Source organism: Rhineura floridana, chromosome 5 (assembly GCF_030035675.1).
Source record: "Rhineura floridana isolate rRhiFlo1 chromosome 5, rRhiFlo1.hap2, whole genome shotgun sequence".
NCBI classification, from domain to species: Eukaryota; Metazoa; Chordata; class Lepidosauria; order Squamata; family Rhineuridae; genus Rhineura; species Rhineura floridana.
The window spans coordinates 169,671,510-169,698,564 of record NC_084484.1 but is presented as its reverse complement, the minus strand read 5'-3'; the positions used below and the strand labels follow the sequence as shown (position 1 = coordinate 169,698,564).

General features: G+C 43.6%; 1 protein-coding gene across 2 annotated transcripts in view; it reads right to left on the bottom strand.

Annotated features, from left to right (window-relative positions):
* SLC36A4 (solute carrier family 36 member 4) overlaps positions 1-27,055 on the bottom strand; it is a 144,046-nt gene that overhangs the window by 52,334 nt on the left and 64,657 nt on the right. For both annotated transcript variants that reach the window (XM_061628851.1, XM_061628852.1), the window contains one exon: positions 24,460-24,629. In XM_061628851.1, coding sequence (XP_061484835.1) covers positions 24,460-24,629 — 170 coding nt within the window. The remainder of the gene's footprint in view (positions 1-24,459; positions 24,630-27,055) is intronic.

The following is a 27,055-nucleotide window of genomic DNA, read 5'->3' as shown; positions in this document are numbered from 1 at the left end:
ACACTTCCTAATACAAGCGGAATATACAATGAAAGTACAATAAATGAATCAAATCAATTAAAAAATAGCAAAATCACAAAATACATATCAATCACATGGATATGGGATATTGGTCCATTAACCGTGCACCAAAAAAAACCAAAAAGACTCTCAGTCTGGAAGAGTTCTCAGATGTTGGAAAAACTGGAAACACCTGCTTAGTTTAGAGCAGGGGCTCCCAAACTGTGGTACATGGATACCAGCTATCTGCGAGCTTCATTCAGGTGGTCTGTGGAGTGTCTGTTGGATTTGTGGTGGAAGACAAGTGACAGCACATCCATCATATTAAACATCCATATTGATTTTTATTGTCTTTTTATTGCTTCCTTAAATTCTTATACAGTATTGTATTTTATTATATTGCAATTTGAATTCTAAAAGAAGCGATAAAAATACCATCAAAAAATCACAGTTCAGTAACAGGCAGAAAGATTGGAAAATGGTATGCCAAGACTCTCTACAATTTTCAAGTGGGTCGTGGGGAGAAAAGTTGGGGAATCGCTGTTTAGAGGATTTGTTCTGGGTGAATAGATGCCAACGAATTCCTGATGAGGAGGTTATTTGTCACATTAACACAAGCCATTTCCATGAACCCATCCCCAACTTTCTTCTCCTGGTTTGCTTTCCTCTCTGTGCAAAAGGACAAGCGAAAGATGCTAAAATCTATTATCAATAGGGTTGCCAGGCTCAGGACCTGAGAATGATTCTGTATCTTTAAGAGAAGAGTAAATTCATCCAAGTGCAGGTTTTCTTGCAATAATGTAATGGGAAAAACCACAAGGTGGAATTCTCCCTTCCCCATGCATAACTTTTAAAGATACAGAAGACCTCTTGGAGGCTGGGCCTGGCAAGCAAGAGGACTTCTGTACAGTAGGGCCCCGCTTCTCGGGGGGGGGGGCTTTTCGGCATTCCACTAATACGGTGCCAGCAGGAACTCCCCGTGCTCCAGCTGATCTCGCTGGAGAAGGGAAAGATCAGCTGTAGAGCGCTAAAGCTGATCTCCTCTTCTGGAACGATCAGACTCCCACACTCCAGCTGATCTTCTCCTCCTCCGGCGCTATCAGCTGGTTAGGTTCCAGATGCCCATGCTACAGCTTATCCACTTTCCGGCAGTTTTTGCTTTTCAGCGGGGGTCTGGAACCTAACCTGCCGTATGAGTGGGGCCCTACTGTATCTTTAAAAGTTGTGCAGGGGGAAGGGAGAATTCCACCTTGTGGTTTTTCCCATTACAGTGTTGCAAGAAACCTGCACTTGGCTCGATTTTCTCTTCTCTTAAAGATACAGAATCATTCTCAGTCCCTGAGCCTGGCAACAAGGGGTGAGGAACCTCAGGCCCAGAGGCCAAATACGGCCCTCCAGGCCTTTCTATCAAGCCCTTGGAACCCTCCCAAGGCCACACCCCTCACTGGTCTTGCTCCAGGCCCTCTTCAAGTGCTTTTGCCTGGGTGGAACGTTTCCTTGAACTGTGATACTGCTTCCAGCTTGCCTAGAAGAAGAAAAAGCATGTGCGCGTGTAACCCATGCTTCAGTTGTTGCTACCAGCATTGTTAAAAAGAGCGGTAAACCCAGCATGCCTTTGTTTGCTGGCATTGGGTGTGGCTATTTCCCTCCCCCTCTGTTTCTAGAACCAGCTATTGGAGCATGTTCAGTAAGTACCCTCCAGGGTGGGCTGGCTTCTCTGAGAAGATTCCAGCAGACCAGCCCAACTCAAGAAGAGGAAGCTGCTCCAGAAGGGATGGGAAGGCCAGCAAACTCTATGTTATTCACAGGCCTGCTTCATGGGTCTATGACCGTAATAACAAATAAACTAAACACAGGCCTGCTTTGGTTGTTTTTAAGATCCAAGCAGCAAAGAAAGGAGATGTTATTTCCTGCAGAAGAAAATAGCAGCCAACCTAAAACTGTGAGCTCATCGTTTTTGTTAATTTTTTTTGCATCCTGTTAACTGCTGAAAAAAGGAGAATTTCTTTACTGCTATGAAACAACAGCAACCAGATTAAGAGTATTATTATTACTTATACTTATTTCGATAAAATATACATTTAATTCTGATCCTTGTTGTTTCTTTTCCTTGTCACTGCGACTATGGATGGGAATCACACTGTGAGAAAAGACTGAATACGCCCACTTCTCCTACTTAATGTAGGGATGTTTGTGGGTTACATACACTCACAATCATGTTAGGCAGGATGTAGCCTATCACACAAAGGTAAGAGCCACATCCATCACTCAACCCACTTTTGCCTGTGTTCCGAGCATGCACTCCTGCATGAAGAAATGCACTAAGAATGTAGTTCCATCAGCACAAGATTTTATGCTTGTGCAGTGGAAATTTTCCCACCTCTCCTCCCACTGCCCTTCCCTTAAATCTGTTCTAGGGGTTTCCCCGCCCTTCCAGATCAGATTTGGGGAGAGTGCAGGGCATGCGCAGAGTGAAGCCTTGTTGTGCTGGCACTAATCTTTGTGCTGACGGGACAAGTCAATGGACTACCGCCCATAATGTCTGTCCTGAAGCGTCTGCCAATCCCGCTGGACCATGAGTTCTAATATAAATGAAGGAGGGAAACTGTCGCTATCCGGCTCAACTCTAATTTCACATACCTCTTATAATAATAAAGAGCCCACCGTTTTGTTACCACCTAACAAAAGCAGGGCTGTAAATTGGGAGGTCCAAAGGACGGTTTAATGTCCAGTGGGAGGGGGAGGGAGAACTGTTTGGGGGGCTCCACATGTAAAGAAAAATCAGTTCTTGCCCTCTGAATGCTAACCTGGACAACTCTTTTTATCTGTATTGCTTGGTTATTTCGTATAGACCAAGTATAAGAGCAAACAATGCTCAATGGTCATGTGACAAGGTTTTTATCTGCCTAAGTGTGGAAGACTAGTCCACAGCTGCCAACCGCATTTCTCGCATGCCAACTTAAAATAACCACCAATCCGAACAAGAATTTGGCAAGGAGCCAATGGAAACTATAGAGTGTGGGGGAAATGAAGTATCTAAAGCAGGAAGAGATTAGAACAAAAATCAGATGTGGGGAAAACCTTGTCCAATCATTGCAGGTGCAGCTCTAATCCAGCCAACTCAAGACTCCAAGTGATTCAAGCTGGCTTGCATGGGAGCTCACAAAGATTGCTTTATATAAGAATGGCAGACACCAGTTGCCCACCATAAGCATTTCTCAGAATGCACCACCACCACTTTCTTATTCAGTGAGTTGAGAGGTTCATTTGGAACATAGGAAGCTGCCTTATTCCGCATCAAAGCCATTGGTCTTCCTAGCTCAGGATTGTCTATTGGCAGTGGCTCTCTAGGGTTTCATAGTGGTGTCTCTCAGCCCTATGTGGAGATGCCAGGGGTTAAACCTGGGGCCTTCTGCATGCAAGGCAGATGCTCTACCACTGAGCTATGTCCCTTCATGCTATAAATACGTGCACTCATCTGAAGTTATGCTTATAAACATCCCTGTGTTGGACTTGCATGCAGCACAAGTTCAGGAATGTTTGCTCAGATTCAGGTCTGGCTGAGTTCTGTGGCAATTCTTCCCAAGGGAGGTTGTATAGAATTGTAGCCTTGTAGATTTTTATTCTGCAGTATCCATAGCATATCCTTTCCCTTTGCTAAGGGAAAGACAGCTCATCTAAAACTTCTAAAAGCTTTTCTCGCGTTGCAAATAGTTGGCATGTGGGGCTCCAATTTTGAATGGGACCACAACAGGAGCAAATAGTTAAACCCCTATACCCCCACACCACAGTCCTTATCTGGCTGGGGTTGGGTGAGTAGGCACTCTATACTGATTATTTTTAAAAAATCATATACACACTGCCAATCTACATGACAATTTTTACATTTAGTTTGGCCCAAAGTTTTGGCACAAACAAATATCTCACAAATTCTCTATCTGCACTGTAACAGTTAAGTTTTGAAAAGCCTTTAAGCTCTTTTGTTCAACACTTTAAGGGTCATTTGAAATCAATTACAGAATTTTCATCTGTAAATGAATTCTATTCCCACGGTGGATGCCAGCATAACACCAGCAATGAAAAATAAACAGTGTCCTTGAATTAATAGTTCCTAGTCATCTCTCAGTGTTGCACAGATAAATTAAGTTCTCTCAAGAATTTCAGACTGAAGCCTCAATGCATCTGTTCTTATTTACACCCCTATCTGAAGCATTTTAATAAATGAAATCTCATCTTTGTTGTTCCAACAATAAAATACAATTCCTGGCACGGTGCATAATTAATAAAATTTGCAAGTTTAGGTACAAGAGGTGCCTATTTATAAAATCTTAAGATAACAGCATGCTTCAACCACCTAAGACGTTTGTATATATGAGTGTTATGCATTAATATTTTAGATTATCTTTTGACAATTTCTGCAACCAAAATGATAAAGAGGTTGGAGCAACTCCCCTATGAGGAAAGGTTACTGCATTTGGGCCTTTTTCTGCTTTAAAGAAGAGGCAGGACATGACAGAGGCACATAAGATCACACTGGTGTTTCTTACAGTGCTACAATCTGCAGTCGCCCAATGAAGCTGAATGTTGGAAGACTCAGGAGAAACGAAAGTATTTCTTCAACAAGGTGCACCGTTTTGTGCAATCCACTCACACAAGATGCAGTGATGGCCATCAAACTGGATGGCTTTAAAAGTGGTTAAGTGGCAGAAACAAAAGGGGAAAAGCACCAAACTGAAGGCAGGAAAGAGAGACAGGCTCTGGTGCTGAGTAGATTTATAGTATGCTCAACGCGTTTCGGAATTTATCGTTATTCAGGAGCAGTGGAGATCTGTTTTCTTTACTCTATCCAGGCAATTCAAATTCTTTGTCCAGCTCCACACTAAACACAGAAAAGGCAAATAAGAGGGGGCATGACAGAGGTGTATAAAATTATGTACGGTGTGGAGAAAGTGAATAGAGAAAAGTTTTTTCCCCTCTCATATAACACAAGAACTCAGGGACATCAAATGAAACTGAATGTTGGAAGATTCAGGGCAGACAAAAGAAAGTATTTCACACACCGCATAGGTAAACTATGGAATTCACTCCCACAGGAGGCAGTGATGGCCACCAACTTGGATGGCTTTAAAAGAGGGTTAGACAAATTCATGGAGATTAAGGCTATCAATGGCTACTAGCCATAATGGCTAAGCTTTGACTCCACCTTTGGAGGCAGTATGCTTGTGATTCCCAAGTATTCACAAGTGGAGAGAGCTCTTTTGTACTCGGAACCTGCTTATAGGAATCACACACGGTGCTGATTGTTATGCTTCTAGGAGAGCGCAAGAGTTTTGCACAGTGATCATCTTCCGGATGGAAGCCTGACAACAACTGAATGGCCCATTATGCTTTTTCTACCAAATAATTTCTAAGCCCGCAATTCATTATCCACTATGGTCATCATGCTTACGAATCCATTCTTTCCTTAAAGTTTTTTTTCTTTTCTTTTTTCTTTTTGCATTAAAAATCAGACCTATTTCAAACAAAAGAAAATAATTTCCGAGCTCGCTGCAATCATAACACAATTTCTCAGAAGAGCACATCTTTCCAAAATGCAAAGAAGAGCACAAAGTGCAGACTGAATTTTCATTCTCATTCAGATACAAAATTTAAATGACATTTACTAGAGCTTAGCAAAATACTTTATCATTCGCATTCTGCGACAGGTTGTCCAGGAGGAGTGATCATCTTCAATGTATTTTAAAAGGGGATTGTTACATTTTGGCAATGGGACTAAGGGAGAAGGGCTCTTCCAATATCCAGACTACTTTATCACTGCCATTTATTTTTTCAACAAGTTTTGTGGCAGAGTTTCTCAAAGTAAACATCCTTACATCTAGGAATGAGTGACATAGATCTTCCCTAGCTAAGAAAATACAGATGCAAAAGCCATTCCTTGTTCTGATCAAATTCATGGATGGCAAGCTGGAAATGCCCCTGTGGGACTGTAAGGATGCAAAACCCACATCTGCATAAGACTGAAATTCTGACCGGTCAAAACAGTTTTGGTCAACTGACTTGTCAAATAATGAGCAAGTATTTCTAAATCATTAAAATCAGAGAGCTAGTATGGCAAAGTGGTTGCGTGTTGGTCTATGACCTGGGAGACCAGGGTTCAAATCCCCACTCAGCCAGGAAGCTCAATCAGTGACCTAGAACCAGTGACTGGCCCCCAACCTAATTTACCTCACAGGGTTGTTGTGAGGATAATTTGGAGAGGGAGAGACACATCATCATTATTATACATTAATTAGATATATTAGTCGCTTGTTACCCAAAGGTCTCCAAGTGACTTAAAAAGGTAAAGGTGTCCCCGCACTTATAGTGCGAGTCCTTTCCGACTCTTAGGGTGATGTTTTGCAACGTTTACAAGGCAGACCGTATATATGGGGTGGGTTTGCCAGTTCCTTCCCCAGCCTTTCTTTACCCTCCAGCGTATGCCGGGTACTCATTTTACCGACCACGGATGGATGGAAGGCTAAGTGGACCTCGACCCCTTTTACCGGAGATTCGACTTCCTCCTTCCGTTGGAATCAAACTCCAGCCGCGAGCAGAGCTTCGGCTGCGTTACCGCCGCTTACCACTCTGTGCCACGGAGGATCTATCCAAGAGACTTACAACAATGTTAAAAACAAATACAAATATACAGTACTATAAAAACAGAATAATAAAACACGTACGCCACCTTTATATCCCACCCTGAGCATGTTGCAAGGTGGGATATAAATACAATTATAAATAAAAAACAAAAAATGCTTTAATAATCAATAGGGTTGATACCTATGTACAAAAACAATTAGTTGGATTCACTGGCCTGGTTTGGACAATCATTCCTGGATTTATAAACCATGTAAGGCCCGGTTAGACAATCATACCTAGATTCATCAACTATGGTTTATGAAGCTGAGAACAAGTGTCAGGGACAAATTACTCCTCCCTCCCTCCTCTGGTGCACTGCCTTCAATACAAAGATCCTGTCTTGCATGGTTGTATTAATGTGGAATTCCCAGTTGTGCTTGTCTGAACCAGGGAACTCTAGGTTAATATTGGCTAAAAACCCAGCGAAGTAAACCAGTATGCAATTACAGATGATAGGATTGGGGTGGGTGGGAGAGAGAGAAGCTTGGCCCCAGTTTTGTAAACCATGGCTGATGAATCCAGTTAAATGATGCCTAGTTGCTAGATATCAGTCCAAACTCTCCCAGGAACATTACAGAACAGAGAACCAGAATCCATATAGAATATATTCCATAGTTCCTGCAGCAAAGAAGATTGAAGCCATGGGAAATCCTAGGTAGTGACCTTGGTGACTTTTGCTCTTGCTTCTCTTTGGAGTTGCCTGCAGGTACAGCAGGTAGCCAGAGGCAGGGCTGTGGAGTCAGAGTTGGAGTCGTGGAGTCAGGAGCAATTTTGGGTGGAGTCAGAGTCGGTAGAAATGTACCGACTCCAACTCCGATTCTGACTCCGACTCCAACTCCGACTCCTTCATAAATGGCAAATGTATATTAACTAGTAATAACAAATTTACTGTAGTAAAATGGTAGCACAAGGCATTTCATCACCACCACGTGAACCAGAGCTTGGAAAAGTTACTTTTTTGAACTACAACTCCCACGAGCCCAATCCCTGGGGCTGATGGGAGTTGTCATGCCCGGGTTGGGACTCAAGAACAGAATCACTTGATGAAAGCAAATCAGTTTTTATTAGAGTAATTTCCAGACATAGGCTTCTCTGCCTCATGAACTCTTAACATGAACCAAAACCCGCGGCATGGAAGGGAGTTGATAGAACAGAGTTTCAAGCATTCCCCGTCCCTTATCAAGGGGGCTTTCAGGCCCGGATCCTCTCACTCCGCCTCAAACTGCCCACATCTACGCCCCTTCCCTCCTCTTTTCTTTGGCGCCTTTTTAACTGTCTTCGGGTGCGGGGCAATGGGGGGGCGGCTGCCTCCTCCCCTTCTGATTCGGAAAGGATGGTAGGAAGTGGGGGGGGTTGGCCCAACACTTCAGGCGATTTCTCTCTACCCTTCTCTGCAGTCGAACGACCTTGGTCCTCCTCCTCCCTCTCTGTCTGTACCTGCAGCACATTCCTAGGGGGGGAGTGCGTGGGAAACGAGTCTGTTGTCTGTTCAAGATTTTCCCCCTCTATCTGGGAAGATTCCCCCTCCCCTTCAGATGCCTCAGCCCAGCTGCCCCCCTCTCCTAGCTCATTCTCAGAAACATCAGAACTCCAACCATACATCCTGACATCATCCCCTTCTCCATGCTGTGCTCCCTCCCACCCTGTTGGTTTGGGGCGATGAGGGAATTTCTCATGAAAGTCTCTCACTAAAGTGGGGGTGTGAACGTCTTCTGCTTTTTCCCAGGATCTGTCGGCTGGCCCATAATTCTTCCAATGAATTAGATACTGCAGCTGGTTTCTCTTTCTCCTGGAGTCCAGGATCTGCTCCACTTCGAACTCTGTTTGCCCCCCCACCAACATCGGTGCCCCTGGAGATTCTATCGGCCTCAGCTCACTGGGGGGGCGGCCTTCGTTAGCAAAGAACGATGGAATACTGGGTGCATTTTAAAAGTCTCTGGCAACTTTAAATGAAAAGCCACTGGGTTTATTTGAGCCTGGATTTCGAAGGGTCCCACTCTCCTATCCTGCAACTTTCTGCACTTACCCGGCATGTTAAGAAAGCGGGTCGACAGTCATACTAGATCGCCCACCTTGAGGGGGGCCCCCTCACACCGACGTTGATGAGCAACTCTTTTGTATTCCCTTTTGGCTTCGTCTAATTGTTGTTTCAACACTTGCTGGGCTGCCTGTAATTCCTGGAGAAACTCCTCGGCCGCGGGTACCGGCCCACTGCCTGAGCGGCTGGGAAAAGCTTTGGGATGAAATTCATAATTAGCAAAGAAGGGTGTTTGCCCCGTGCTGGTGTGCACAGAATTATTGTAGGCGAATTCTGCAACATGTAAATAGGAAATCCAGTCAGTTTGCTGGTAAGATACGTAACAACGCAGGTATCTCTCCAAAACTGCATTAAGTTTCTCAGTTTGTCCATCAGTCTGGGGGTGGTGAGAGGAGGAGAGCCTTAGCTCCGTTTTCAACTGCTTCCAAACAGCCTTCCAAAACTTAGCTGTGAACTGGGTCCCTCGATCCGAGACGAGGCTGTCTGGCAACCCATGCAATCTGTAAATCTCCTTTATGAACACCTTTGCCATCTCCTTGGCGTCCAAGGCCCCAGAGCAAGGGAGGAAGTGGGCCATTTTAGTCAATGAATCCACGATCACCAAAATAGCAGTCATTCCTTCTGACCTTGGTAGATCGGTTATAAAATCCATGGAGAGGTCCTGCCAGGGCCCCTTTGGAGTGGCTAGAGGTTCCAACAGCCCTGCAGGCCTTCCCGTGCTTGTCTTCGCCCTCAAACACACGGCGCAGGATTTTACATAGTTCTCAACATCTCTGCGCATTTGAGGCCACCAAAAATCCTTAGCTACATTTTGAATGGTTTTAAAAATGCCGAAGTGCCCAGCTGTGGCATTGTCATGGCATTGATGCAATACTCTGAGTCTGAAGTCCCCTTTTGGCACATATCTGGCAGTTTTAAACCACAACAACCCATCCCTCCAGTGGAAACTTACTTCTGAGTCCGTGCTCTGCTCCATTTCCTGGATGTAGTGTTGTATGTCTGGATCCCCCTGCTGGGCCCTCTTGAGCTCTTCTTCCCAGGATGGCTGACAGGCTCCTAACGTGAGTTTTTCCGGTGGGATGATGTGTTGGGGGGGGTGTCAGCCTTTTCGTCTTTGTATTTGGGTTGTCTGGATAGGGCATCCGCCCTCTGATTTTTTGTATGGGAGGGGTACTTTATTTTGAAGTTAAACCTGGCGAAAAACTGCGACCAGCGTATCTGTCTCTGGTTCAATTTCCGGGCTGTCTGTAGGCTCTCAAGGTTCTTATGATCAGATCGTACTTCTATCTGATGTTGAGCCCCCTCTAAATATTGCCTCCAGTTTTCGAATGCGTCTTTGATAGCTAAAAGTTCCTTTTCCCACACAGTGTAGTTTTTCTCAGCATCCTTGAGCTTTCGAGAGTAGTATGCACACGGGTGCAGTTCCTTCCCACCCCTGTCAGGCTGCAAGAGAACCCCCCCGATCGCCCGGTCCGAGGCGTCAGCTTCCACGACGAAAGGCTGGGTCGGGTCAGCAAAGCGTAGGATAGGTTCGGAGGCGAACTTCTCTTTCAGGTCTTCAAACGCTCTTGTTGCCTGATCTGTCCATTGAAACTTCCCTTTTCCCCTTAAACAGTCTGTGAGGGGGGCGGTTAGTTTGGAGAAGCCCGGGATGAATTTTCTGTAGAAGCTGGCGAAGCCCAAGAAACGTTGCACGTCTTTCTTGGTGGTCGGTTGTCCCCAATCCAACACACAGCTCACCTTTCCGGGATCCATCTCCACTCCCCCTGCTGAAATTCGGTATCCAAGGAAGTCCAGGGAAGACAGGTCAAAGCCACACTTTTCCAGCTTGGCATATAGGTGGTTCTCTCTCAGCCTTCCCAGCACAGTTCTCACATGTTGGTCATGCTCTGACTGGCTCCTTGAAAATATCAGGATGTCATCCAGATAACAAACCACGTACTGGTCCAAGAGGTCCCTAAACACTTCGTTCATGAACTTCTGAAACACTCCTGGACTGTTACTTAACCCGAACGGCATGACCAGGTACTCAAATTGACCATAAGAGGTGTTGAAACTCGTCTTCCATTCATGTCCCCCCTTCATTCGGACCAAATTATATGCCCCCCTCAGATCCAACTTTGTGAAAATTGTGGCAGAACGCAGTCGATCTAATAACTCTGGAATCAGGGGCAGGGGGTAGCTGTTCGGGATGGTAATTCGGTTGAGGGTGCGATAATCATTGCAAGGTCGTAATTCACCCCCTTTCTTTTTCACGAAGAGTAGGGGGGCTCCTGCAGGCGACTGCGAGGGATGAATAAATCCCCACTTCAAGTTCTTTTCCAAAAATTCTTTCAGAGCTACTCTCTCTTGTTCTGTGAGGGAGTAGATTTTGCCTGCAGGAATGTTCGCTCCTGGCACCAAATCGATAGCGCAGTCATACGGCCGATGGGGGGGGTAAAGTCTCAGCTTCAGTTTCACTAAACACATCCACAAAGTCCAGGTATTTCGAGGGGAGGGTCACCTCCTTGACCTCCTGCACAGCTCCTGCTAGGGCTTTTATTGCTTTCTCTGGCTGACAATTTTCGTGGCAATACTGGGATGTAAACCACACGACTGCTTCTCTCCAGGCTATTTTTGGGTCATGCTTTATCAACCATGGCATTCCCAGAATCGCCTCAAAATTAGACAGGTCCGATACACACAAGGAAATGAACTCTTCATGCCCCGGGATTTCTAGCTTCAAATCCTCAGTGGCTCTAGTGACCCCCCCGGACTTTAGTGGTCTGCCATCTATCATCTCCACTGATAAGAGGGCTTCTAGTTTCCGATACGGGATATGATGGCATTTGACTAGGGCGGTATCGATGAAGTTTGTAGAGGCTCCACTGTCGATCAACGCTGTTGAGTTGAACTGCACTCCTGTGGAAGTTGTAATCCTAATGGGTAATACCAGAATTCCTTTTAGGGGGGGATGGGTTAACAGAGGCCCTTTGCACAGCGCTGCCCCCAGTCCTCCGGCCTGCACTAGGACTGGGCGCTTCCGTTTCCCAACGACCCTGTTCGGTCTCCTTTCAGTTCACAGTCCCTGGCTAGATGGCCTGGCTTGGAACAAATAAAGCAGAGATGTTCTCTGCGACGTCTGTCTCTTTCCTCCTCCGACAGCTTCTTCCACGCCCCTCCCGAGCCGTCCCCCACGTTGCCTGACGTCCCGGGGGTCAAAGGGATTTTACTGCGGGATACTGAGGCTGAATATTTTTGCACCTCTTGTTTTCTCTCTAACCGTCTTCCTTCCAGTCTGTGATCAATTTGTAGGCACAGCTGGATTAGTCCAGACAAATCAGTTGGATTCACGTGGTGGTGATGAAATGCCTTGTGCTACCATTTTACTACAGTAAATTTGTTATTACTAGTTAATATACATTTGCCATTTATGAAGGAGTCGGAGTCGGAGTCAGACAGTAGAAAAATAGAGGAGTCGGAGTCAAAGGTCTGGCGTACTGACTCCACAGCCCTGGCCAGGGGGAGAAACTTTGTGAAACTTTGCTACAGAAGCCAGCCTTGCCCCAACCTGGTGTCCTCCAGATATTTTGGATGCATGGGGCAGCAGCGAGGCGCGGTGGCCTCACCAGGTGGATGACAGGCCGGCCATGGAAGGGGAGGTCTGGCACCCCCAGCGTGGTGGTGGGGAGGAGAGGGGAGCTCTGACAACCCCTGGGGTGGGCTAGGGAAAGGGAAGGGGTGGGGAGTTCTGGCAACACCTGAGGGGAACAGGGGAGAGCTACAGTGAACCATGGGGGGAGGGGGGCTTTGGTGAACCGGGGGGAAGAGAAGGTTCATGATGGTAGGTGGGGTTAGTGAGCGAAGCCCCTAGTTTAATTATATTTTTACAGGTGCGCCGTGGACCACCTGAATGAAGCTTGTGGACCACCAGTGGTCTAGGGACCACAGTTTGGGAACCCCTGCCTTAGTTGTCTAAAAAATAACCAGAAGTATGTAATACTCAAATATGAGCAACAAAACTACAGATGAATTTCACAAAGGCAACGTATTCTGTGTGGAATTCAAGAGACGAAAATGAACGAGAACTTGGTTTCATGACAATACTTTTTTTTTAGGGCGATTTGTTGATACCATACCTTCACAAGTCCACACCAAAAAAGCAAAGCTGCACTACAATGTTTTTCTCAAACATTTTAAATCATAAAAGTCATTGGCAGTGGTGGCAGCATCTCCTTAGAGAATAGATTCAAAGTAATCTTTGTCAGCTTGGTTGCCAAAACGTTGTACATGGCATATTGCCATGCAAACCAAACCACTCTTCATATAGGCACAGGTAAGAAAACACTCCAGTAGAGGTGCGAGTGCATAGTTTGTATTGGCCCAAACCATAGGAACGTAAGAAGCTGCCTTACACAAATCAGACCACTCATCCATCTAACTCAGTATTGTCTGCACTGACTGGCAGCAGCTCTCGGTCTCAGATAGAGAATTTTTCCCAGCCCTACCTGGAGATGCCAGGGATTGAAACTGGGACTGTCTGCATGCAAAGCAGATGATCGACCACTGAACTACACTCATTCCCTGAAGCTGCTTTTTCAGTGCACACCCCCAGTGCCTTGTTCTTTTCTACATTTCTGGGCTATTATTACAATGGAGACACCATGTTTGACAGTGCCCTGCACTCAAATGGTTTCCTGCATGAGCAACAGTTCTCAGAAGTCTCAGGAAGACATATCTTCATTAACTGCTACTTGATCTTTCTAACCAGAGGTAGCAGGAATTCAACTTGGGGCCTTCTGGTGCTCAGCCACTGAGAAGTGGTCTTTCTCCAACATTTGGGGAGTTTCATTTACCCATCTGTAGGCTGACCAAGTGGCTGGTTAAAGGAAGATGTTGGATAGATATGAGATGCAGGGTTGTGATGCCCCCTCCATATAACGAGAGTAAGATGTTGGGAAAGAATGGGAGATAGAACTTTAGTTAATTAAAGCTTTAACTGAACACTAATCAATCATACTGTGGCCCTGTAAATTAAGGGCTGAATTGTTTATTTGGGACAAAAAGCTATTTTGATTCTACACAGCATTCATGTTAATAGGAAATGAAAGAGAACATTGAAGATGACACTGAGCAGCATCCTTCATGATTAAATTGAAATTTGCACACTCCCTTCAATATCATAAAAAGGGAATGGTAATCCAGAAATACAATTTAAACTAGCTGATTAATCAGCTGGGGCATGGGGGTGGTAATTAGCTAAGAGTACTCTATGATAAACCTTTCCCCAGCTGCATCTGAGAAACATATGTAAAAGTTTATACATCCAGGTACATTCTGGTTTTCTTTCATGGATATTATCTCCATGGAATAAAACTGTGATATTAGAGACAGTTCTTACTATACGCTAAAGAAGGCTCCGTGGCAATTCAGACAATGGCTACATCAGGGTCAATAGCCACTGATCGCCTTTTCCTCCCTAACTTTGCCTAACCCTCTTTTAAAGCCATCCAGGGTGATGGGAGTTGGAGTTTATACATATAAAGCAGTATCATGCTACTTTAAACCGTTGTGGCTTCCCCCAAAACCATCCAGTTCCGGGAACTGTAGTTCTGTAAGGGGAACAGAGGTCTCCTAACAACTCTCAGCATCCTTTGCAAACGATCACTCCCAGGATTCTTTGGGGAAAGCCATAACTGCTTAAAGTGGAATAATACTGCTGAAATGCCCAGTGCAGATGGGGCCTCAGACCACTGGTCCATCTGGCTCAGTATTCTCTACAATGACCAGCAGTGGCTCTCCAAGGTTTTAGACAGGGTTCTTCCTCAGCAAAGCGGATGCTCTACCCAGTGTGCTAAGCCCTATCCCGCTGTGACATTGTTATGAACAGCCAACTTTCAGCAGAAACTAATTGTTTAATTTAACTTTTGTAAATTGTATTGCCTTTATTGTTGTATTTTTATATTTGGGTCTATTTTTCTTTGTAAGCCGCCTTGAGGGCCTTTGGCCGAAAGGCGAGGTAGAAGTAAATTTAATAAATAATAAATAAATAGTTCCCCACCCCCATTTTAAAACTTTTTCAGCAAGATACCTCTGCAGCACTTGCCCAGATATCAGTCAAACCAGCTAGAGAGACAAAGGCTTCAGTGTCTGAATACAGAACTGAAATCGAAAGCACACTGAACTGCATCCAAAGATCAGATGCGCCATGCTCTGCAGCAGCCAGAACAGAGGCATACTGTAAGGAGCACTATCCAACTGTTCACGGCAGAGGTTTTCAAAATATCTCCAGATATTGGCCGGGGGGGGGGGGAGAGGATGAGAAAAAGAGAACACATTTTTTGCACCCTCTAGTGTTACACTCATGCATTCTGCATACAGCAGATCCTTCATAGCCATTCACTGACAGCAAAGTAGATGTTTAGCAGGGAGTTTATCCTACCAAATGCACTGAACATAAGAAGAGCCTGCTGGATCAGGCCAGTTGGCCATCTAGTCACAGTTGCCATTCTCACATTGAACATTAGGAACACAAGGAGCTACCTTATACAGTAGGGGTCCACTCATACGGAGGGTTACATTCCAGACCCCCGCCGAAAAGCAAAAATCGCCAAAAAGTGGAACTCCGTCAATAAAATGGCGCCCAACGCTCAGCTGCTGAGCGCATCATGCCAGAAAACACAAAAAAAACTGGCACAAGCACCGTATGAGTGGGGCTTTACTCTAATTGAAAAACGCCATATTAGCGGAACGCTGTATTAGCGGGCCGCCAAAAAGCAGGGCCCTACTGTACTGAGTCAGACTGTCTACATTGCTGCCAAAGTTTCCTGTGGCTGTTGGGGGAGGGGGAGTATTTTCATTTTATTGTGTTTTGTTTGTATGTGTTATACGTATATTAATACATTGTAGGGGTCACGATTTTTTCTTCTTCTACAATATCAGGTGCTTATGTTTTTAGAGCAACCTGATTGGAGCCCTTTTAGGTAACAAGTGAGTAAAAAGTCTAAATCATCATCATCAACATCTGACTGCCAGTGGTTCCCCTGAGGTTCAGACAGGAGCTTTTCCCAGCCCTACCCACAGATGCCAGGGACTGAACCTCAAACCTTCAACAGGGAAGGCAAATGTTCTGCCACTGAGTTATGGTCCTTCCCGTACATAAGCAGCTAATTCACATAGGCCAGTTTAGGCCTGACAACAGACACACTCCACAAGCACCTCAGGAGCATCGTGGCTCATGACAAAACACGTGTTGAGGACATGGTCAGGCTTACCGCATGCTCAAACCCCAGTTCCTACAAAGTGCTTCTGTTCATTGCCAGTATAAATCAGGCCAGTCACAGCAGCCACCTATGCAAATGTCCACTGCAAGCTTCTGTTCCTAGCAACCTCCGAGCATGTGCAGCTGCCTTATTCCAAGTCAAACCATTGGTCTATCAAGCTCAGCACCATCTACTCCACTGTTCTTCAATCTTGGTTCCCCAGATGTTGTTGGGCTACAGCTCCTATCATCCTTGGCCATTGGCTAAGCTGGCTGGGGTTGATGGGATTTGTAGTCCAACAATACCTAGGGACCCAAGGTTGCAGAACAGTGATGCTGCTCGAACAGATGCAACACAAGGTCACAGACAGAGAGAACTGCCCCACCCCTATTAGCAGAGTCTTAACTAGAAGTACAAGGGATCCAATGCAAGAACTTATGCAAATGAAACATGTGTCCTACCTCTGAACAACAGCCTCTCCCTAAACCTGAGATAGTCCATGGGCCAGACCAAAAATCAGTATCATGTAAGGTGGCAAAACTTCATCATGATTTACTGAAAGGTGTGTGTCTCTGGATTGTATTTTCACGCGATAGCCTGTTCTGACTGGTTGCTTAAGCTTTTTATGATGTCATCAAGATGGCCAAAGCCATCTTTTTCTAACTTTTATCATTTAAGCTACAATGTGTGAATGAAGTTCTTGGGTTAAAAATTTTAAAGTGTGTAGGAAAGCTAATGAATTCTCTTACCAATAACTGATTGGAATAACAACCTTATCCATTACTTATCCATCTAGGGCAGGGGTGGGGAACCTGTGGCTTTCCAGATGTTGCTGACTACAACTCCCATTAACCTTGACCACCGGCCATTCTGGCTGAGACAGATGGGAACTGAGTCCAAAAACATTGGGAGGTCCCCACCCCTGCCCTAGATAGTGTTGCTAGGCAAAAATGACCTGGCTGTGAGCTCATGGAAATCCAGCAGGCACCTGTCAAATTGCTAATCTGCCCACGCCAGGTATGGTTCACTTGGCCTGTTTTGCATCAACTCTCAGTGCATACATATAATACGCATTGATCACTACAAGTTCCTATACGAGCCTTCCCAAACCTAAAGCCCTCCAGATGTTGTTGGACTACAGCTCCCCTCATTCCTAGATTAGCCACTGGCCATGCTGGCTGGGCCTGATGGGAGCTGGAGCCCAACAAGATCTGGTGGGCTGTCCTATAGATGTTCAGCTCCATTGTCTGCAGAGAAGACAATGATCTTGCCAACCAACTCAGGAACTAGACATGAATTATCTGGGACTTCAGGATGACAGCTCAGGCACCCTCTGCTTTTCTGTAGAAAAGCATAACCTAACACTGGGCTTGCCCAACATCGGAACCATTTAGAGGGCAAGCTACCTTTTTTTTTTATTCGTGTAGGCCTTTTGACAGGCTAATCTCATTGCAGTCATTTTAAGAACAACTGGGGGGGAATATTTTATGCGTGTTGGTGTTTTGGTGTTGGTAGTATGGTTTATTTCTATGCCATAGTAGTAATATGGTTTATTTCTATGCAGCCTTTTAGCCAAAAGGCCCTCACGGCGGCTTACAAAAAATAAACACAAATATAGAAATACATATCAATAAAAACAGTACAATTTACAAAAAGCAATAAGGTAACAACATTATTAAAAAGCAACAATAACAACTTTAAATGAAAATACAATTTTATGCATTTGTGTGTGGGGGGGTTACTGTTCTTTGGGTCATAGCCAATGTAGCACTGAGTTAAAGTTACGTAGCAATATGCTTGTTCCACTAGATAAATGATTTGTGCCAGTGGTACGCTGCTGTGTACGAGAATGCACAAACAGTTTACTGGTAACTTGGTTTGCACACTAGATTGCGCATTCTGTTGTGCAACAAGTTTCTCCTACCACAACTGCTGTGTTGGATTCCTCTGTTGTGCAGCATTAAAACTCGCAGTTGCACTAGCAGATAATGTTGGATACAGGCCTTCATTCTTACAAGCAGCTTCAAACTTGCCAATATAAATATTGAAAAGTCTATACATTTCTGTTAATTTTTCTATGGTTAACAGCTCCAGGTTCAGAAAGCTCTGTATTTAAAAAAAAATGAATGCATGAATTTATACACATCCCCAAAGCCATCTCTGCTGAGCTCATTTGTGATCAGCACACATTAGGATTCCTTTTATGCACGGTGTCCTTTTATGACCACTTGTAAATGGAAAGTTTGCTTTCTCCACATCCTCCAAAAAAAGTAAACACATATACTTTGGCCATAAGTTACACAACTCATATTTCAGTTTTAGAACCTCTGTATCTAAATGACCACCTCTTCCCTTATGTACTTCACCTGTGCTGCAACATCATCAGCTGAGGCCCTATTCCAAGTACCAAATGAGAAACAGCAAAGAGTTTAGGCCTCTTTAGCAGTGACCTCTCAGCTCTGGAATGCCTTTGCCAGAGAGAACCACCTGGCCCTACTTAAATATATTATTGGCATCACGCAAAGAGCTTTTTTATTATGCTATGGTCGAGCACATTGGCCCTCCAGATGTTGCTAATCTACAACTCCCATCAGCCCTAGGAGGCCAATGGCCATAGATAATGGGAGTTATAGTTCAGCAACATCTGGAGAGCCACAGCTTCCAGGCACCAGACCTACCATTATTTTAGTTACACAATGCATTGTACTTCTTTGCTCTTCATTTTTAATTGTTGTAGTGCTGAGGTGTTTTTATTCTTATCTTGCCTTTACTTTTAAAAAGTAATTTGTTTGATTTTATAGTTAATGGGCTTTGCTGCATTTCAATTGCTTTTTATGCACTTGCAATATTTAACATTATTGTTCTACCTCACCTGCCGCCCAGAGAACCACTGGTACAGGGCAGCTTATAAATTGAATAAATAAGTAAATAGATAAAATGCAGCTCTGTTCCCACTTATGACAGCGTGAAGGCTTCAGGCAGAATGTACGGATTGTGGATAAACTGCACCCTTGATCTTCTTTTGTTCCTTTTGAAACTAAAAACAACAGTGTTAGGCAACTCTTGTATGTCATGCCTGAACTTAGGTTGCATCATTGATGGTTTGGAGAGGCATTTGACGCATCCTGGTGTATTTGTCGGCCTACGCAGCAGGTAAAAGCTTCCCCCACTCCCATGCCCAGTGTAATCATTTCTCCCCAGAAGATCACACATATGCACACACAACATAACTGAGTTAAGCTGCCCAGGAACCAAAGCAGTTTAAATACAAAATGGAAATATACTCCAACAGCACCACTTCTACAAGGGCACCACAGCTGTGATAAGTATGCTGCCACCATAACAGAAACCAGCATCAGATCTTTGTCTTGTTTAATGCTGCACTGTCAGATGAGCAACAGGAACAGGAGAAGAGACACAGCAGAATTGCTAGAAATTATCATGTGGGATTCCCCCTTGTCTGCGTTCAGCATCTCAGCTTTATTTATGAATCAAAATGGCCCTTCCTGGGCAGTGATAGCTTAGCCACACTGGGAACTTCCAGGTTAAACTACTGCAAAACACTCTACTTGGGGCTCAGCTTAAAGACAGTTAAGACGCTAAAACTAGCACAAAATGGAGCAGCAAGACTGCTGGTGGTTATTTCTGTCTGGGCACACATTACGCACTCTGAAAGATTTGCTGAGGTTGCCAATCCACTACCAAGCCCGATTTAATGTAGTAACACTGACGTAAAACCCTAAAAGACTTAGGCCCAAATATCTGAACGAGCGCTTCCTTCTACAATGACCTGTCTGAAGGGTTAAAATTAGCAGGGAAGACCCGTTAGACAGTACCACCACCCTCCAAGGTCCAGTGGTGCATGACAGGGCCTTCCCTGTCACAGACTTCAGGTTGTAGAATAACCTCCTCTACAAGTGTATCTTCAGCGTATGTTGTCTGACGATTGGTAAAGACGCACCTTTGGTAAATTGAATGTCTTCCTGCCTCCCGCTTTGCAGTTCTGTGCCACTGTTCTATTCACTACTGTTAGTTTTGTGCTTTTATTTTATGATTTTATTACAATTTGCACTCATTTTAATTGTGGTATTTTTGTAACTTACCCTGGGACCATTCAGTGGTTGGTACAAATAATGAATAAAAACAAACAAGCCTTGACCAAAATTATTCAGCATAACATTATGGTTAATTTGAGTCATAAACAGTTGCTGTACAATCATAAATAGGGGACATGCTGCCAATTTGCCGGACAAGGTTGAGGCCATTTTGAATGCGCCCATCCTTGCCTCCACCACAGTGCTTGTGGGCATGGCAACATATGGATTCCAAACCACTAGAGCAGGGGGGAGGCGAAGAAAAAACACATCTTACATTACATTTGGATTATTTGTGTGAACCGCTTTGAGCACATGTATATTTGTGGGAAATGTGGCATATAAATAAACTTAATAATCATATTCAAGCAAAAAACATGTCCCACCATTGTATGTTAAATTTTCCACAGAAACCCAATTGCTCCCCTACTAATACAGTGAAATCACATTCCCATGGGGGTGGGGAACCTTTTTCAGTCAGAGGGCCACATCAAAAATATTTCTGAGGCCACATGCCAGGAATGGGTGGGGCCAAATGCAAAAGAGGGTAGGCCAAAGGATACGACCCATAACCTTACACAGCAAGCTACATTCCAGTCATGCAAAATCAAAGGCTGTTACACACACATAGCATCTCTCAAGGCAAGCAAGAGACATTGGCCACATTTACACCAGACATTTAATCCACTATTATTCCACTTTAAACAGTCATGACTTCCCCCAAAGAATCCTGGAAAGTGTGGTTTGTGAAGAGGGCTGACAGTCAATCCCTCTTCCCAGGGGACTCTGAGAATTTGAAGCTCTGTGAGGAGATCAGGAGTCTCCTAACAACTCTCAGCACCCTTCACAAACTACACTTCCCAGGATTCTTTGGGAGAAGTCATGACTGTTTAAAGTGGAATAATAGTGAAATAAATGTACAGTGTGAATGCAGCTATTATCATATTTCCAGGACACATTCCAGCCTGGCAAAAGCACTTGAAGAGGGTGTGGAGAAATCTGGTGAGGGGTGTGGTCTGAAGAGGAGGGGTGTGGCCTGGGGATAGTACCCAAGGGCCAGAAAGAGAGGCCTGGTGGGCTACATTCAGTCCTCAGGCCTGAAGCCCCCCCCCAACCCTATGTTAAAGGATGCCACCAAATGCAAAACCACTATATCAACAGGCCCAATCTGTACTGTACACTTAAAGCAGTATCATACCGCTTGAAACAGTCAGGGCTTCTTCCTCCAAAGAATCCTGGGAACCATAGTTTGTTAAGGGTGCTGAGAGATATTAGGAGACTCTTATTCCTCTCGCAGAACTATAGTTCCCAGTGTGGTTTAGCAGTGTTTCCCTCTTCCCAGGCAACTCTGGGAATTGTAGCTTAGTTAGCAAATAGTACTCTCCTAACAACTCTCAGCACCTTTAACAAACCACAGTTCCTAGGATTCTTTGTGGGAAGCCCTGACTGTTTAAAGTGGTATGATACTACTGAAAGCATATAGTGCAGATGAGGCCTTATACTCTGTTCTAGCTAGAAATGTGAAGGCCAGGAAAAAACCCTGAAAATTCAGGAAAAAAACGCACAACTACATTTACTCGTGCCATCTCCACCACCACCAGCAATGAAAAACTACAAAATGGTGTCCCCAGATGGCTAATAATTTATTACACTTTTGGCAGAGGAGAGGGCAAAATTAATAATTGTATTTTTTAGGCTGTGTTGTGTTTTTTGTATTTGCTCTTGAAGATGTGTTAACTTATGTTGTACACCGCTTAGAGTTTCACTTAAACATAAGTGGGATATAAATTATCTAGACAAATAAACTCTACATGGGGCACCATTTTCAGTGGCATCCTATTTCTCCTGTCACACTGTCCTAAGAGAAGAAGGCCAAGATAAAGTTCACAACCAAGCAGTTCCTGAATTTCTCCAATACTGTTCATTGAACCTTCCATTTTGCTATACGTTTTCTGCTTCAGCAGTTGAAAAGCTGGTCTCTAGCAAGCTTCAGCCTCAGTTTTTGTTGTTGTTGTTGTTTTTAAGCCCAAGCTCACTCAAACTTTATTTGGGGCCAAGAAACCCTCTGAAAGACATTCCTCTTTCCTTTCAATGTTGGTGAATCAGAGAAGTCTCTACCTCTCTGGGAAAAAGAGGAAGCCACCATGGATATCACAATGCTAGTAAGACTTGTCTAACATCAATATTTACCTAACTGAGCACGTTCCACTTCTGACCCAAGAGTGCCTTAAAAGCAACTCAGTTTTTAAAAAAATCACCTTTTTACAAGTTTGGCCTAAATTTCCAAACCCCAACTAGAAGCCAAATCTAATTTGTGAGACATTTAAAAATCATTTAAAATCTTTTTTTTTTAATTATCTCTTCCGTCCTTAATAAGCTCTAAGTGAGACTAACCAGTAATACAGGAAGCTACCTGCGTCAAACATCTATGTTACATCCAAGGAAACTGATTGCATCTTGGATAAACACATTTCAGTCCTATGCAAAACACAGCAAATAAGTTTGTTACCTTTTAATTGTCTCTGCCTGACCTGTGCTCATAGTTGAATCAGAAACTTTGCACCCTTCTCCCCTAGATAGAACAGAGCCGGTGGCCACTTCCACAGGAATTGCTCTGATTTTTTTTATTTACTCAGCCCAAGGAGGAAAAGGTGTAACCTAATTTGTTGCTGGGGGGGGGGGGTCACAGCTACCAAGGTTCCAATTAGTCTGTAGGCTCTTGCCGTTTTGAAAGACAAAATTTGTTAAGCCATGTCATTCACTCACACAAGATGTAGTGATGGCCACCAACTTGGATGGCTTTAGAAGAAGATTATACAAATTCATGGAGAATAAGACTATCAATGACTACTAGGCACAATGGCTATGCTGTCTCCATATTAGAGGCTGCATTCCTTTGAATACCAGGAGCTGGGAATCACAAGTGGGGAGAGTCCTGTTGTGCTCGTGTCATGCTTGGAGGCTTCCCATAGGCATCTGGTTGGCCACAGGATGCTGGACTGGATGGGCCATTGGCCTGACCCTGCAGGTCTCCTCTTATGTTCAAAAATAAAGCCAGTAAATGCTTGGTTTCTAACTTGCTAAAAATATTTTTTTAACTGTATTTTACTGAGAATTTCATGAGTTATTGTAATAACAAGAATAGTATGAACAACCAGGTCTGTACAATAAAACACCATACATTAATAGTCATGTCTTCAAGTACAGAGAAAATTAATACAAAGAAAATAAGTAAAAAAACATTATAACTCAGGTTGACCTTTTTTTCCCTGGCCCTGTTCTCAGCCTTTTAAAGCACCAGCCTGACACATATTTAACAAGTGAAGTTTTTCACTACTTAAAATCGCTATTTGTTCAGCATGTTCACTTCCTGCCATTCTTCCATTGCAGAACTCAACCATCCTACCAGTGACCAGACCCAGACCTGCTTAGCTTCAGCAAGGTAGATGTATATCATTAGCCCTCAAGCCACTCCAGGAAAAGTTTTAAAAAAAACCCTTCCCCTGCTTAAATATCTGTAAACCAAGATCATTAAGAGAAAGGAACTGAGCAGTTTGTTGATTTAAAAAACAGCAATCCTAGCAACAGCCATAGTTCATGTAAGAGATTAAGTAAAAGAATACAGCTTTTTAAAGAGCACCTAATGCAGCCTTAGCCAGAGTTACCTGCTCCCTATCAGTCTTTGCATGCATCGCTTCCAGCACCCACCTAAGTAGCTCACTAAGCCCTGCTGTGTATATGACCAGCATCAGTGGTCCAGTCCTCTTACAGTGGAGGAGTGGCTATGTGCCGCTCTACACCTAAAGAAAAAAACAGCCCCCACACACAGCCCCATGAAATGTCTTTCAGCAACAGCTCTCCCAATTTCTCTGGCTTAACCAAAGAAAAGAACAGGGCAGGTTGGGAGAAATCAGGTGTATGAGTAAGCTCCAACATACTTCTAAATCACCTGAATATAGAACGCACATCTACGAAGTTATGAGATTGATTTAAAACTGAATTAGTTTTAAGTTCAGAGCCAAGTTACCTTATAAAGTCTAAACACAGCCTACAGTGAAAGCATTTCCAAGAGCAAAAGATATTGGCAAATCACATGAATTCAGATATGTTCTGCGATGTGCCCATGTCCAGTCTATGTTATCAGGACACTCATTCACTTTACATAAAAAAAAAATAATTAAAATCAAGTCACGTATCGGAAAATGCAACTTAAATCTGAAATTCACCAAGTCTCTGGGAACCATTCCCTCACTCCCCAAGAAACTGCTTGTCAAGGGAAATCCAAACAGTAAGGCTTACAGCAGTCTTCTCCAACCTGGTGCCCTCCAGATGTTTTGGATGGAATTATAGTTCAAAACATCCAGAGGGCACCAGGTTGGAGAAGGCTGCCTTACAGCATTGTACTTACAGGTTGAGCAGACCAAGAGCGCCCTCAGCACCAGCTCACAGAGCAGTTTCAGCTTCTGCTGCACTCTAGCGACAACAACTGGAATGATTATCTCAGCCGGGACGTAGAATTGAATCGAATAAGTGACAAAAATCCCGAAGGAATAGAGAATCTTGACCATATGGTACAGCCTGGGGAAAAAAAGCCATTTGGACAGAATGTACATTGGTCAAAAGGTCACAAAAAACAAGTTTGCTGCAAGGAAAAGGCATCGCTTAAAAGCATATTTACCATATGTGCTCACCTGGGATCAGTTTATTTGAAGGATCGCCTCACTCTATATGAGCCCACTCAGTCAGATCTGTGGAACTGGTACTTTTACAAGTGTCACATAGCATTTGTTCCTTATGCAAGAAAGTAATCTTTCAGTGTGGCAACACCTACACTTGGAACTCCCTGCCAGTTGATATTAGGCAGGCACCTTCACTGTATTGTTTTCCACCCTTGCTAAAAACTCTTTTTGTTCCAGCAAGTCTACCTAGGAATGCAATTTTGATTTTAGTGGGTATAAGTGTCTTAAAATTACTGATTCTATTTTAGAGTTTAGTTTTTTATGGTAGCTTGTTTTGATGTTTTTATTGGTATTTTAAATGAATATTTTGGACTGTCTTGTAAACCGCTTAGTGGTCTTTCGTTCTAAGTAAGCACATGTGATACTGGACTTTATTTGTTTGAATTAAAAATGTATTTTGCTTATTTGATTGCTTAAAGTAAAAAGTGCTGGGCCTGTTTGGAATTGTAGCACAGTAAACTGACAGTTAACTTGTTTGTGTGTTAATTTCCTGACAGTTAAGTTACTTGTGTGTGTGTGTTAAAAGGAATGCTAATTTGCTGACTTGCATTATCATTGTTTGTTTAAAGCTGCGTCTGCAAAAATAAGGTCTCAGGCTTTTGTTGCAATGTCCAGCTGTACTGTAGAAAAGTATCAAAATTTGTTGCAGATACAAGGTTAAAATGAGCAAAACAAGTTGTGAATAACAACTCCAAATATGGGACTAGGAAGAGAGGGGAAGGTACCAGTGCGCATGGTTAAAGTGATGTATGGAAAATGAAAGTGATGTAGTTATGATGATAATGATGCTAATGTAATTAACATAACAAAGCTGATAAAAAGGCCAGCAATGCATAGTTTTGCCAGAACTGGCCTGGCCTCTTCTCCACGTGCACGTGTTAGCAATAAAGATACTCCTTCTCCATCATTGTTTCGTTCGTTTCTGAACTCTATTGGGTGAGTACTGGGAGCGAGCTCAAGCCATTAGGACCCCTAAAAGGGGCTAAGGCGTTTTGTTCGTAACACACATATAAATGTTGCTATATAAACCAAATAAATTTAGATCAGGATCTGAGACCCTGCTATCTTGCCCACCAGCAAGAGCCGTTAAATTGGCAATATTAGCGACAAGGCTTCTTCAGTGATAATCCCATTCTTTTGGAACTCCCTTGCCATGGAGATTTTTCAGACCTCTTTACTGCATTTCTTTTTAAAAAAAAGCTTCTGAAGATGAACATTTATTCAAATCTGCCTCTTGCAATTTTTTTTTCTTGTGTTTTAGAGGTGGTGTGGGGAACATTTGGCCCTCCAGATGTTGTGGAACTAAAACTCCCATCTTCTCTTGCCACTAGCCATGCTTGCTGGGACTGATGGGAGTTGTAGTTCAGCAACGTCTGGAAGGCCAAAGGTACCTTAGGTCTGTTTTAGAGCCTTCAAAACTACTTTATGGGGGCAGTGTGCCTTGAAAGGCAAGTTAATCTTTTCAAAATGAATATTTGGTGGGTGGCAACCTTCCCCATCCTCTCCTCCTTTTTCAGAGACAAGCTTTCCATTGCTGGACCAGACTAAAAGATATTTCTGCACCAACAGTAACCAGCCAATAGTCCCTGAAAACTACATAGGCACAACAGGGCATGACTTCACCATCAGGAAATCTGATTTATTAAATTTTACAACCAGCCTCTCCAAAATAGTTTGAGGTAACTATGTAACAGAAGAGCAAAAAGAATAATCAAATAAAGTAAGAATGCTTCTGGAAAGAATTTTGGGATATTCAGAAGCCTAGGGAGGTGTGAAAATTGGAGGGAGAAATAATTTAAGATATGCAGACGATACAATACTACTAGCAGAAATCAGTAATGATTGGAAACGAATGCTGATGGAAATTAAAGAGGAAAGCACAAAAGCAGGACTACAGCTGAACATCAAGAAGACTGAAGTAATGACAACAGAAGATTCATGTAACTTTAAAGCTGGCAATGAAGACATTGAACTTGTCAAGGATTATCAATACCTGGGCACAGTCATTAACCAAAATGGAGACAATAGTCAAGAAATCAGAAGAAGGCTAGGACTGGGGAGGGCAGCTATGAGAGAACTAGAAAAGGTCCTCAAATGCAAAGATGTATCACTGAACACTAAAGTCAGGATCATTCAGACCATGGTATTCCCGATATCTATGTATGGAAGTGAAAGTTGGACAGTGAAAAAAGCGGATAAGAGAAAAATCAACTCATTTGAAATATGGTGCTGGAGGAGAGCTTTGCGCATACCATGGACTGCGAA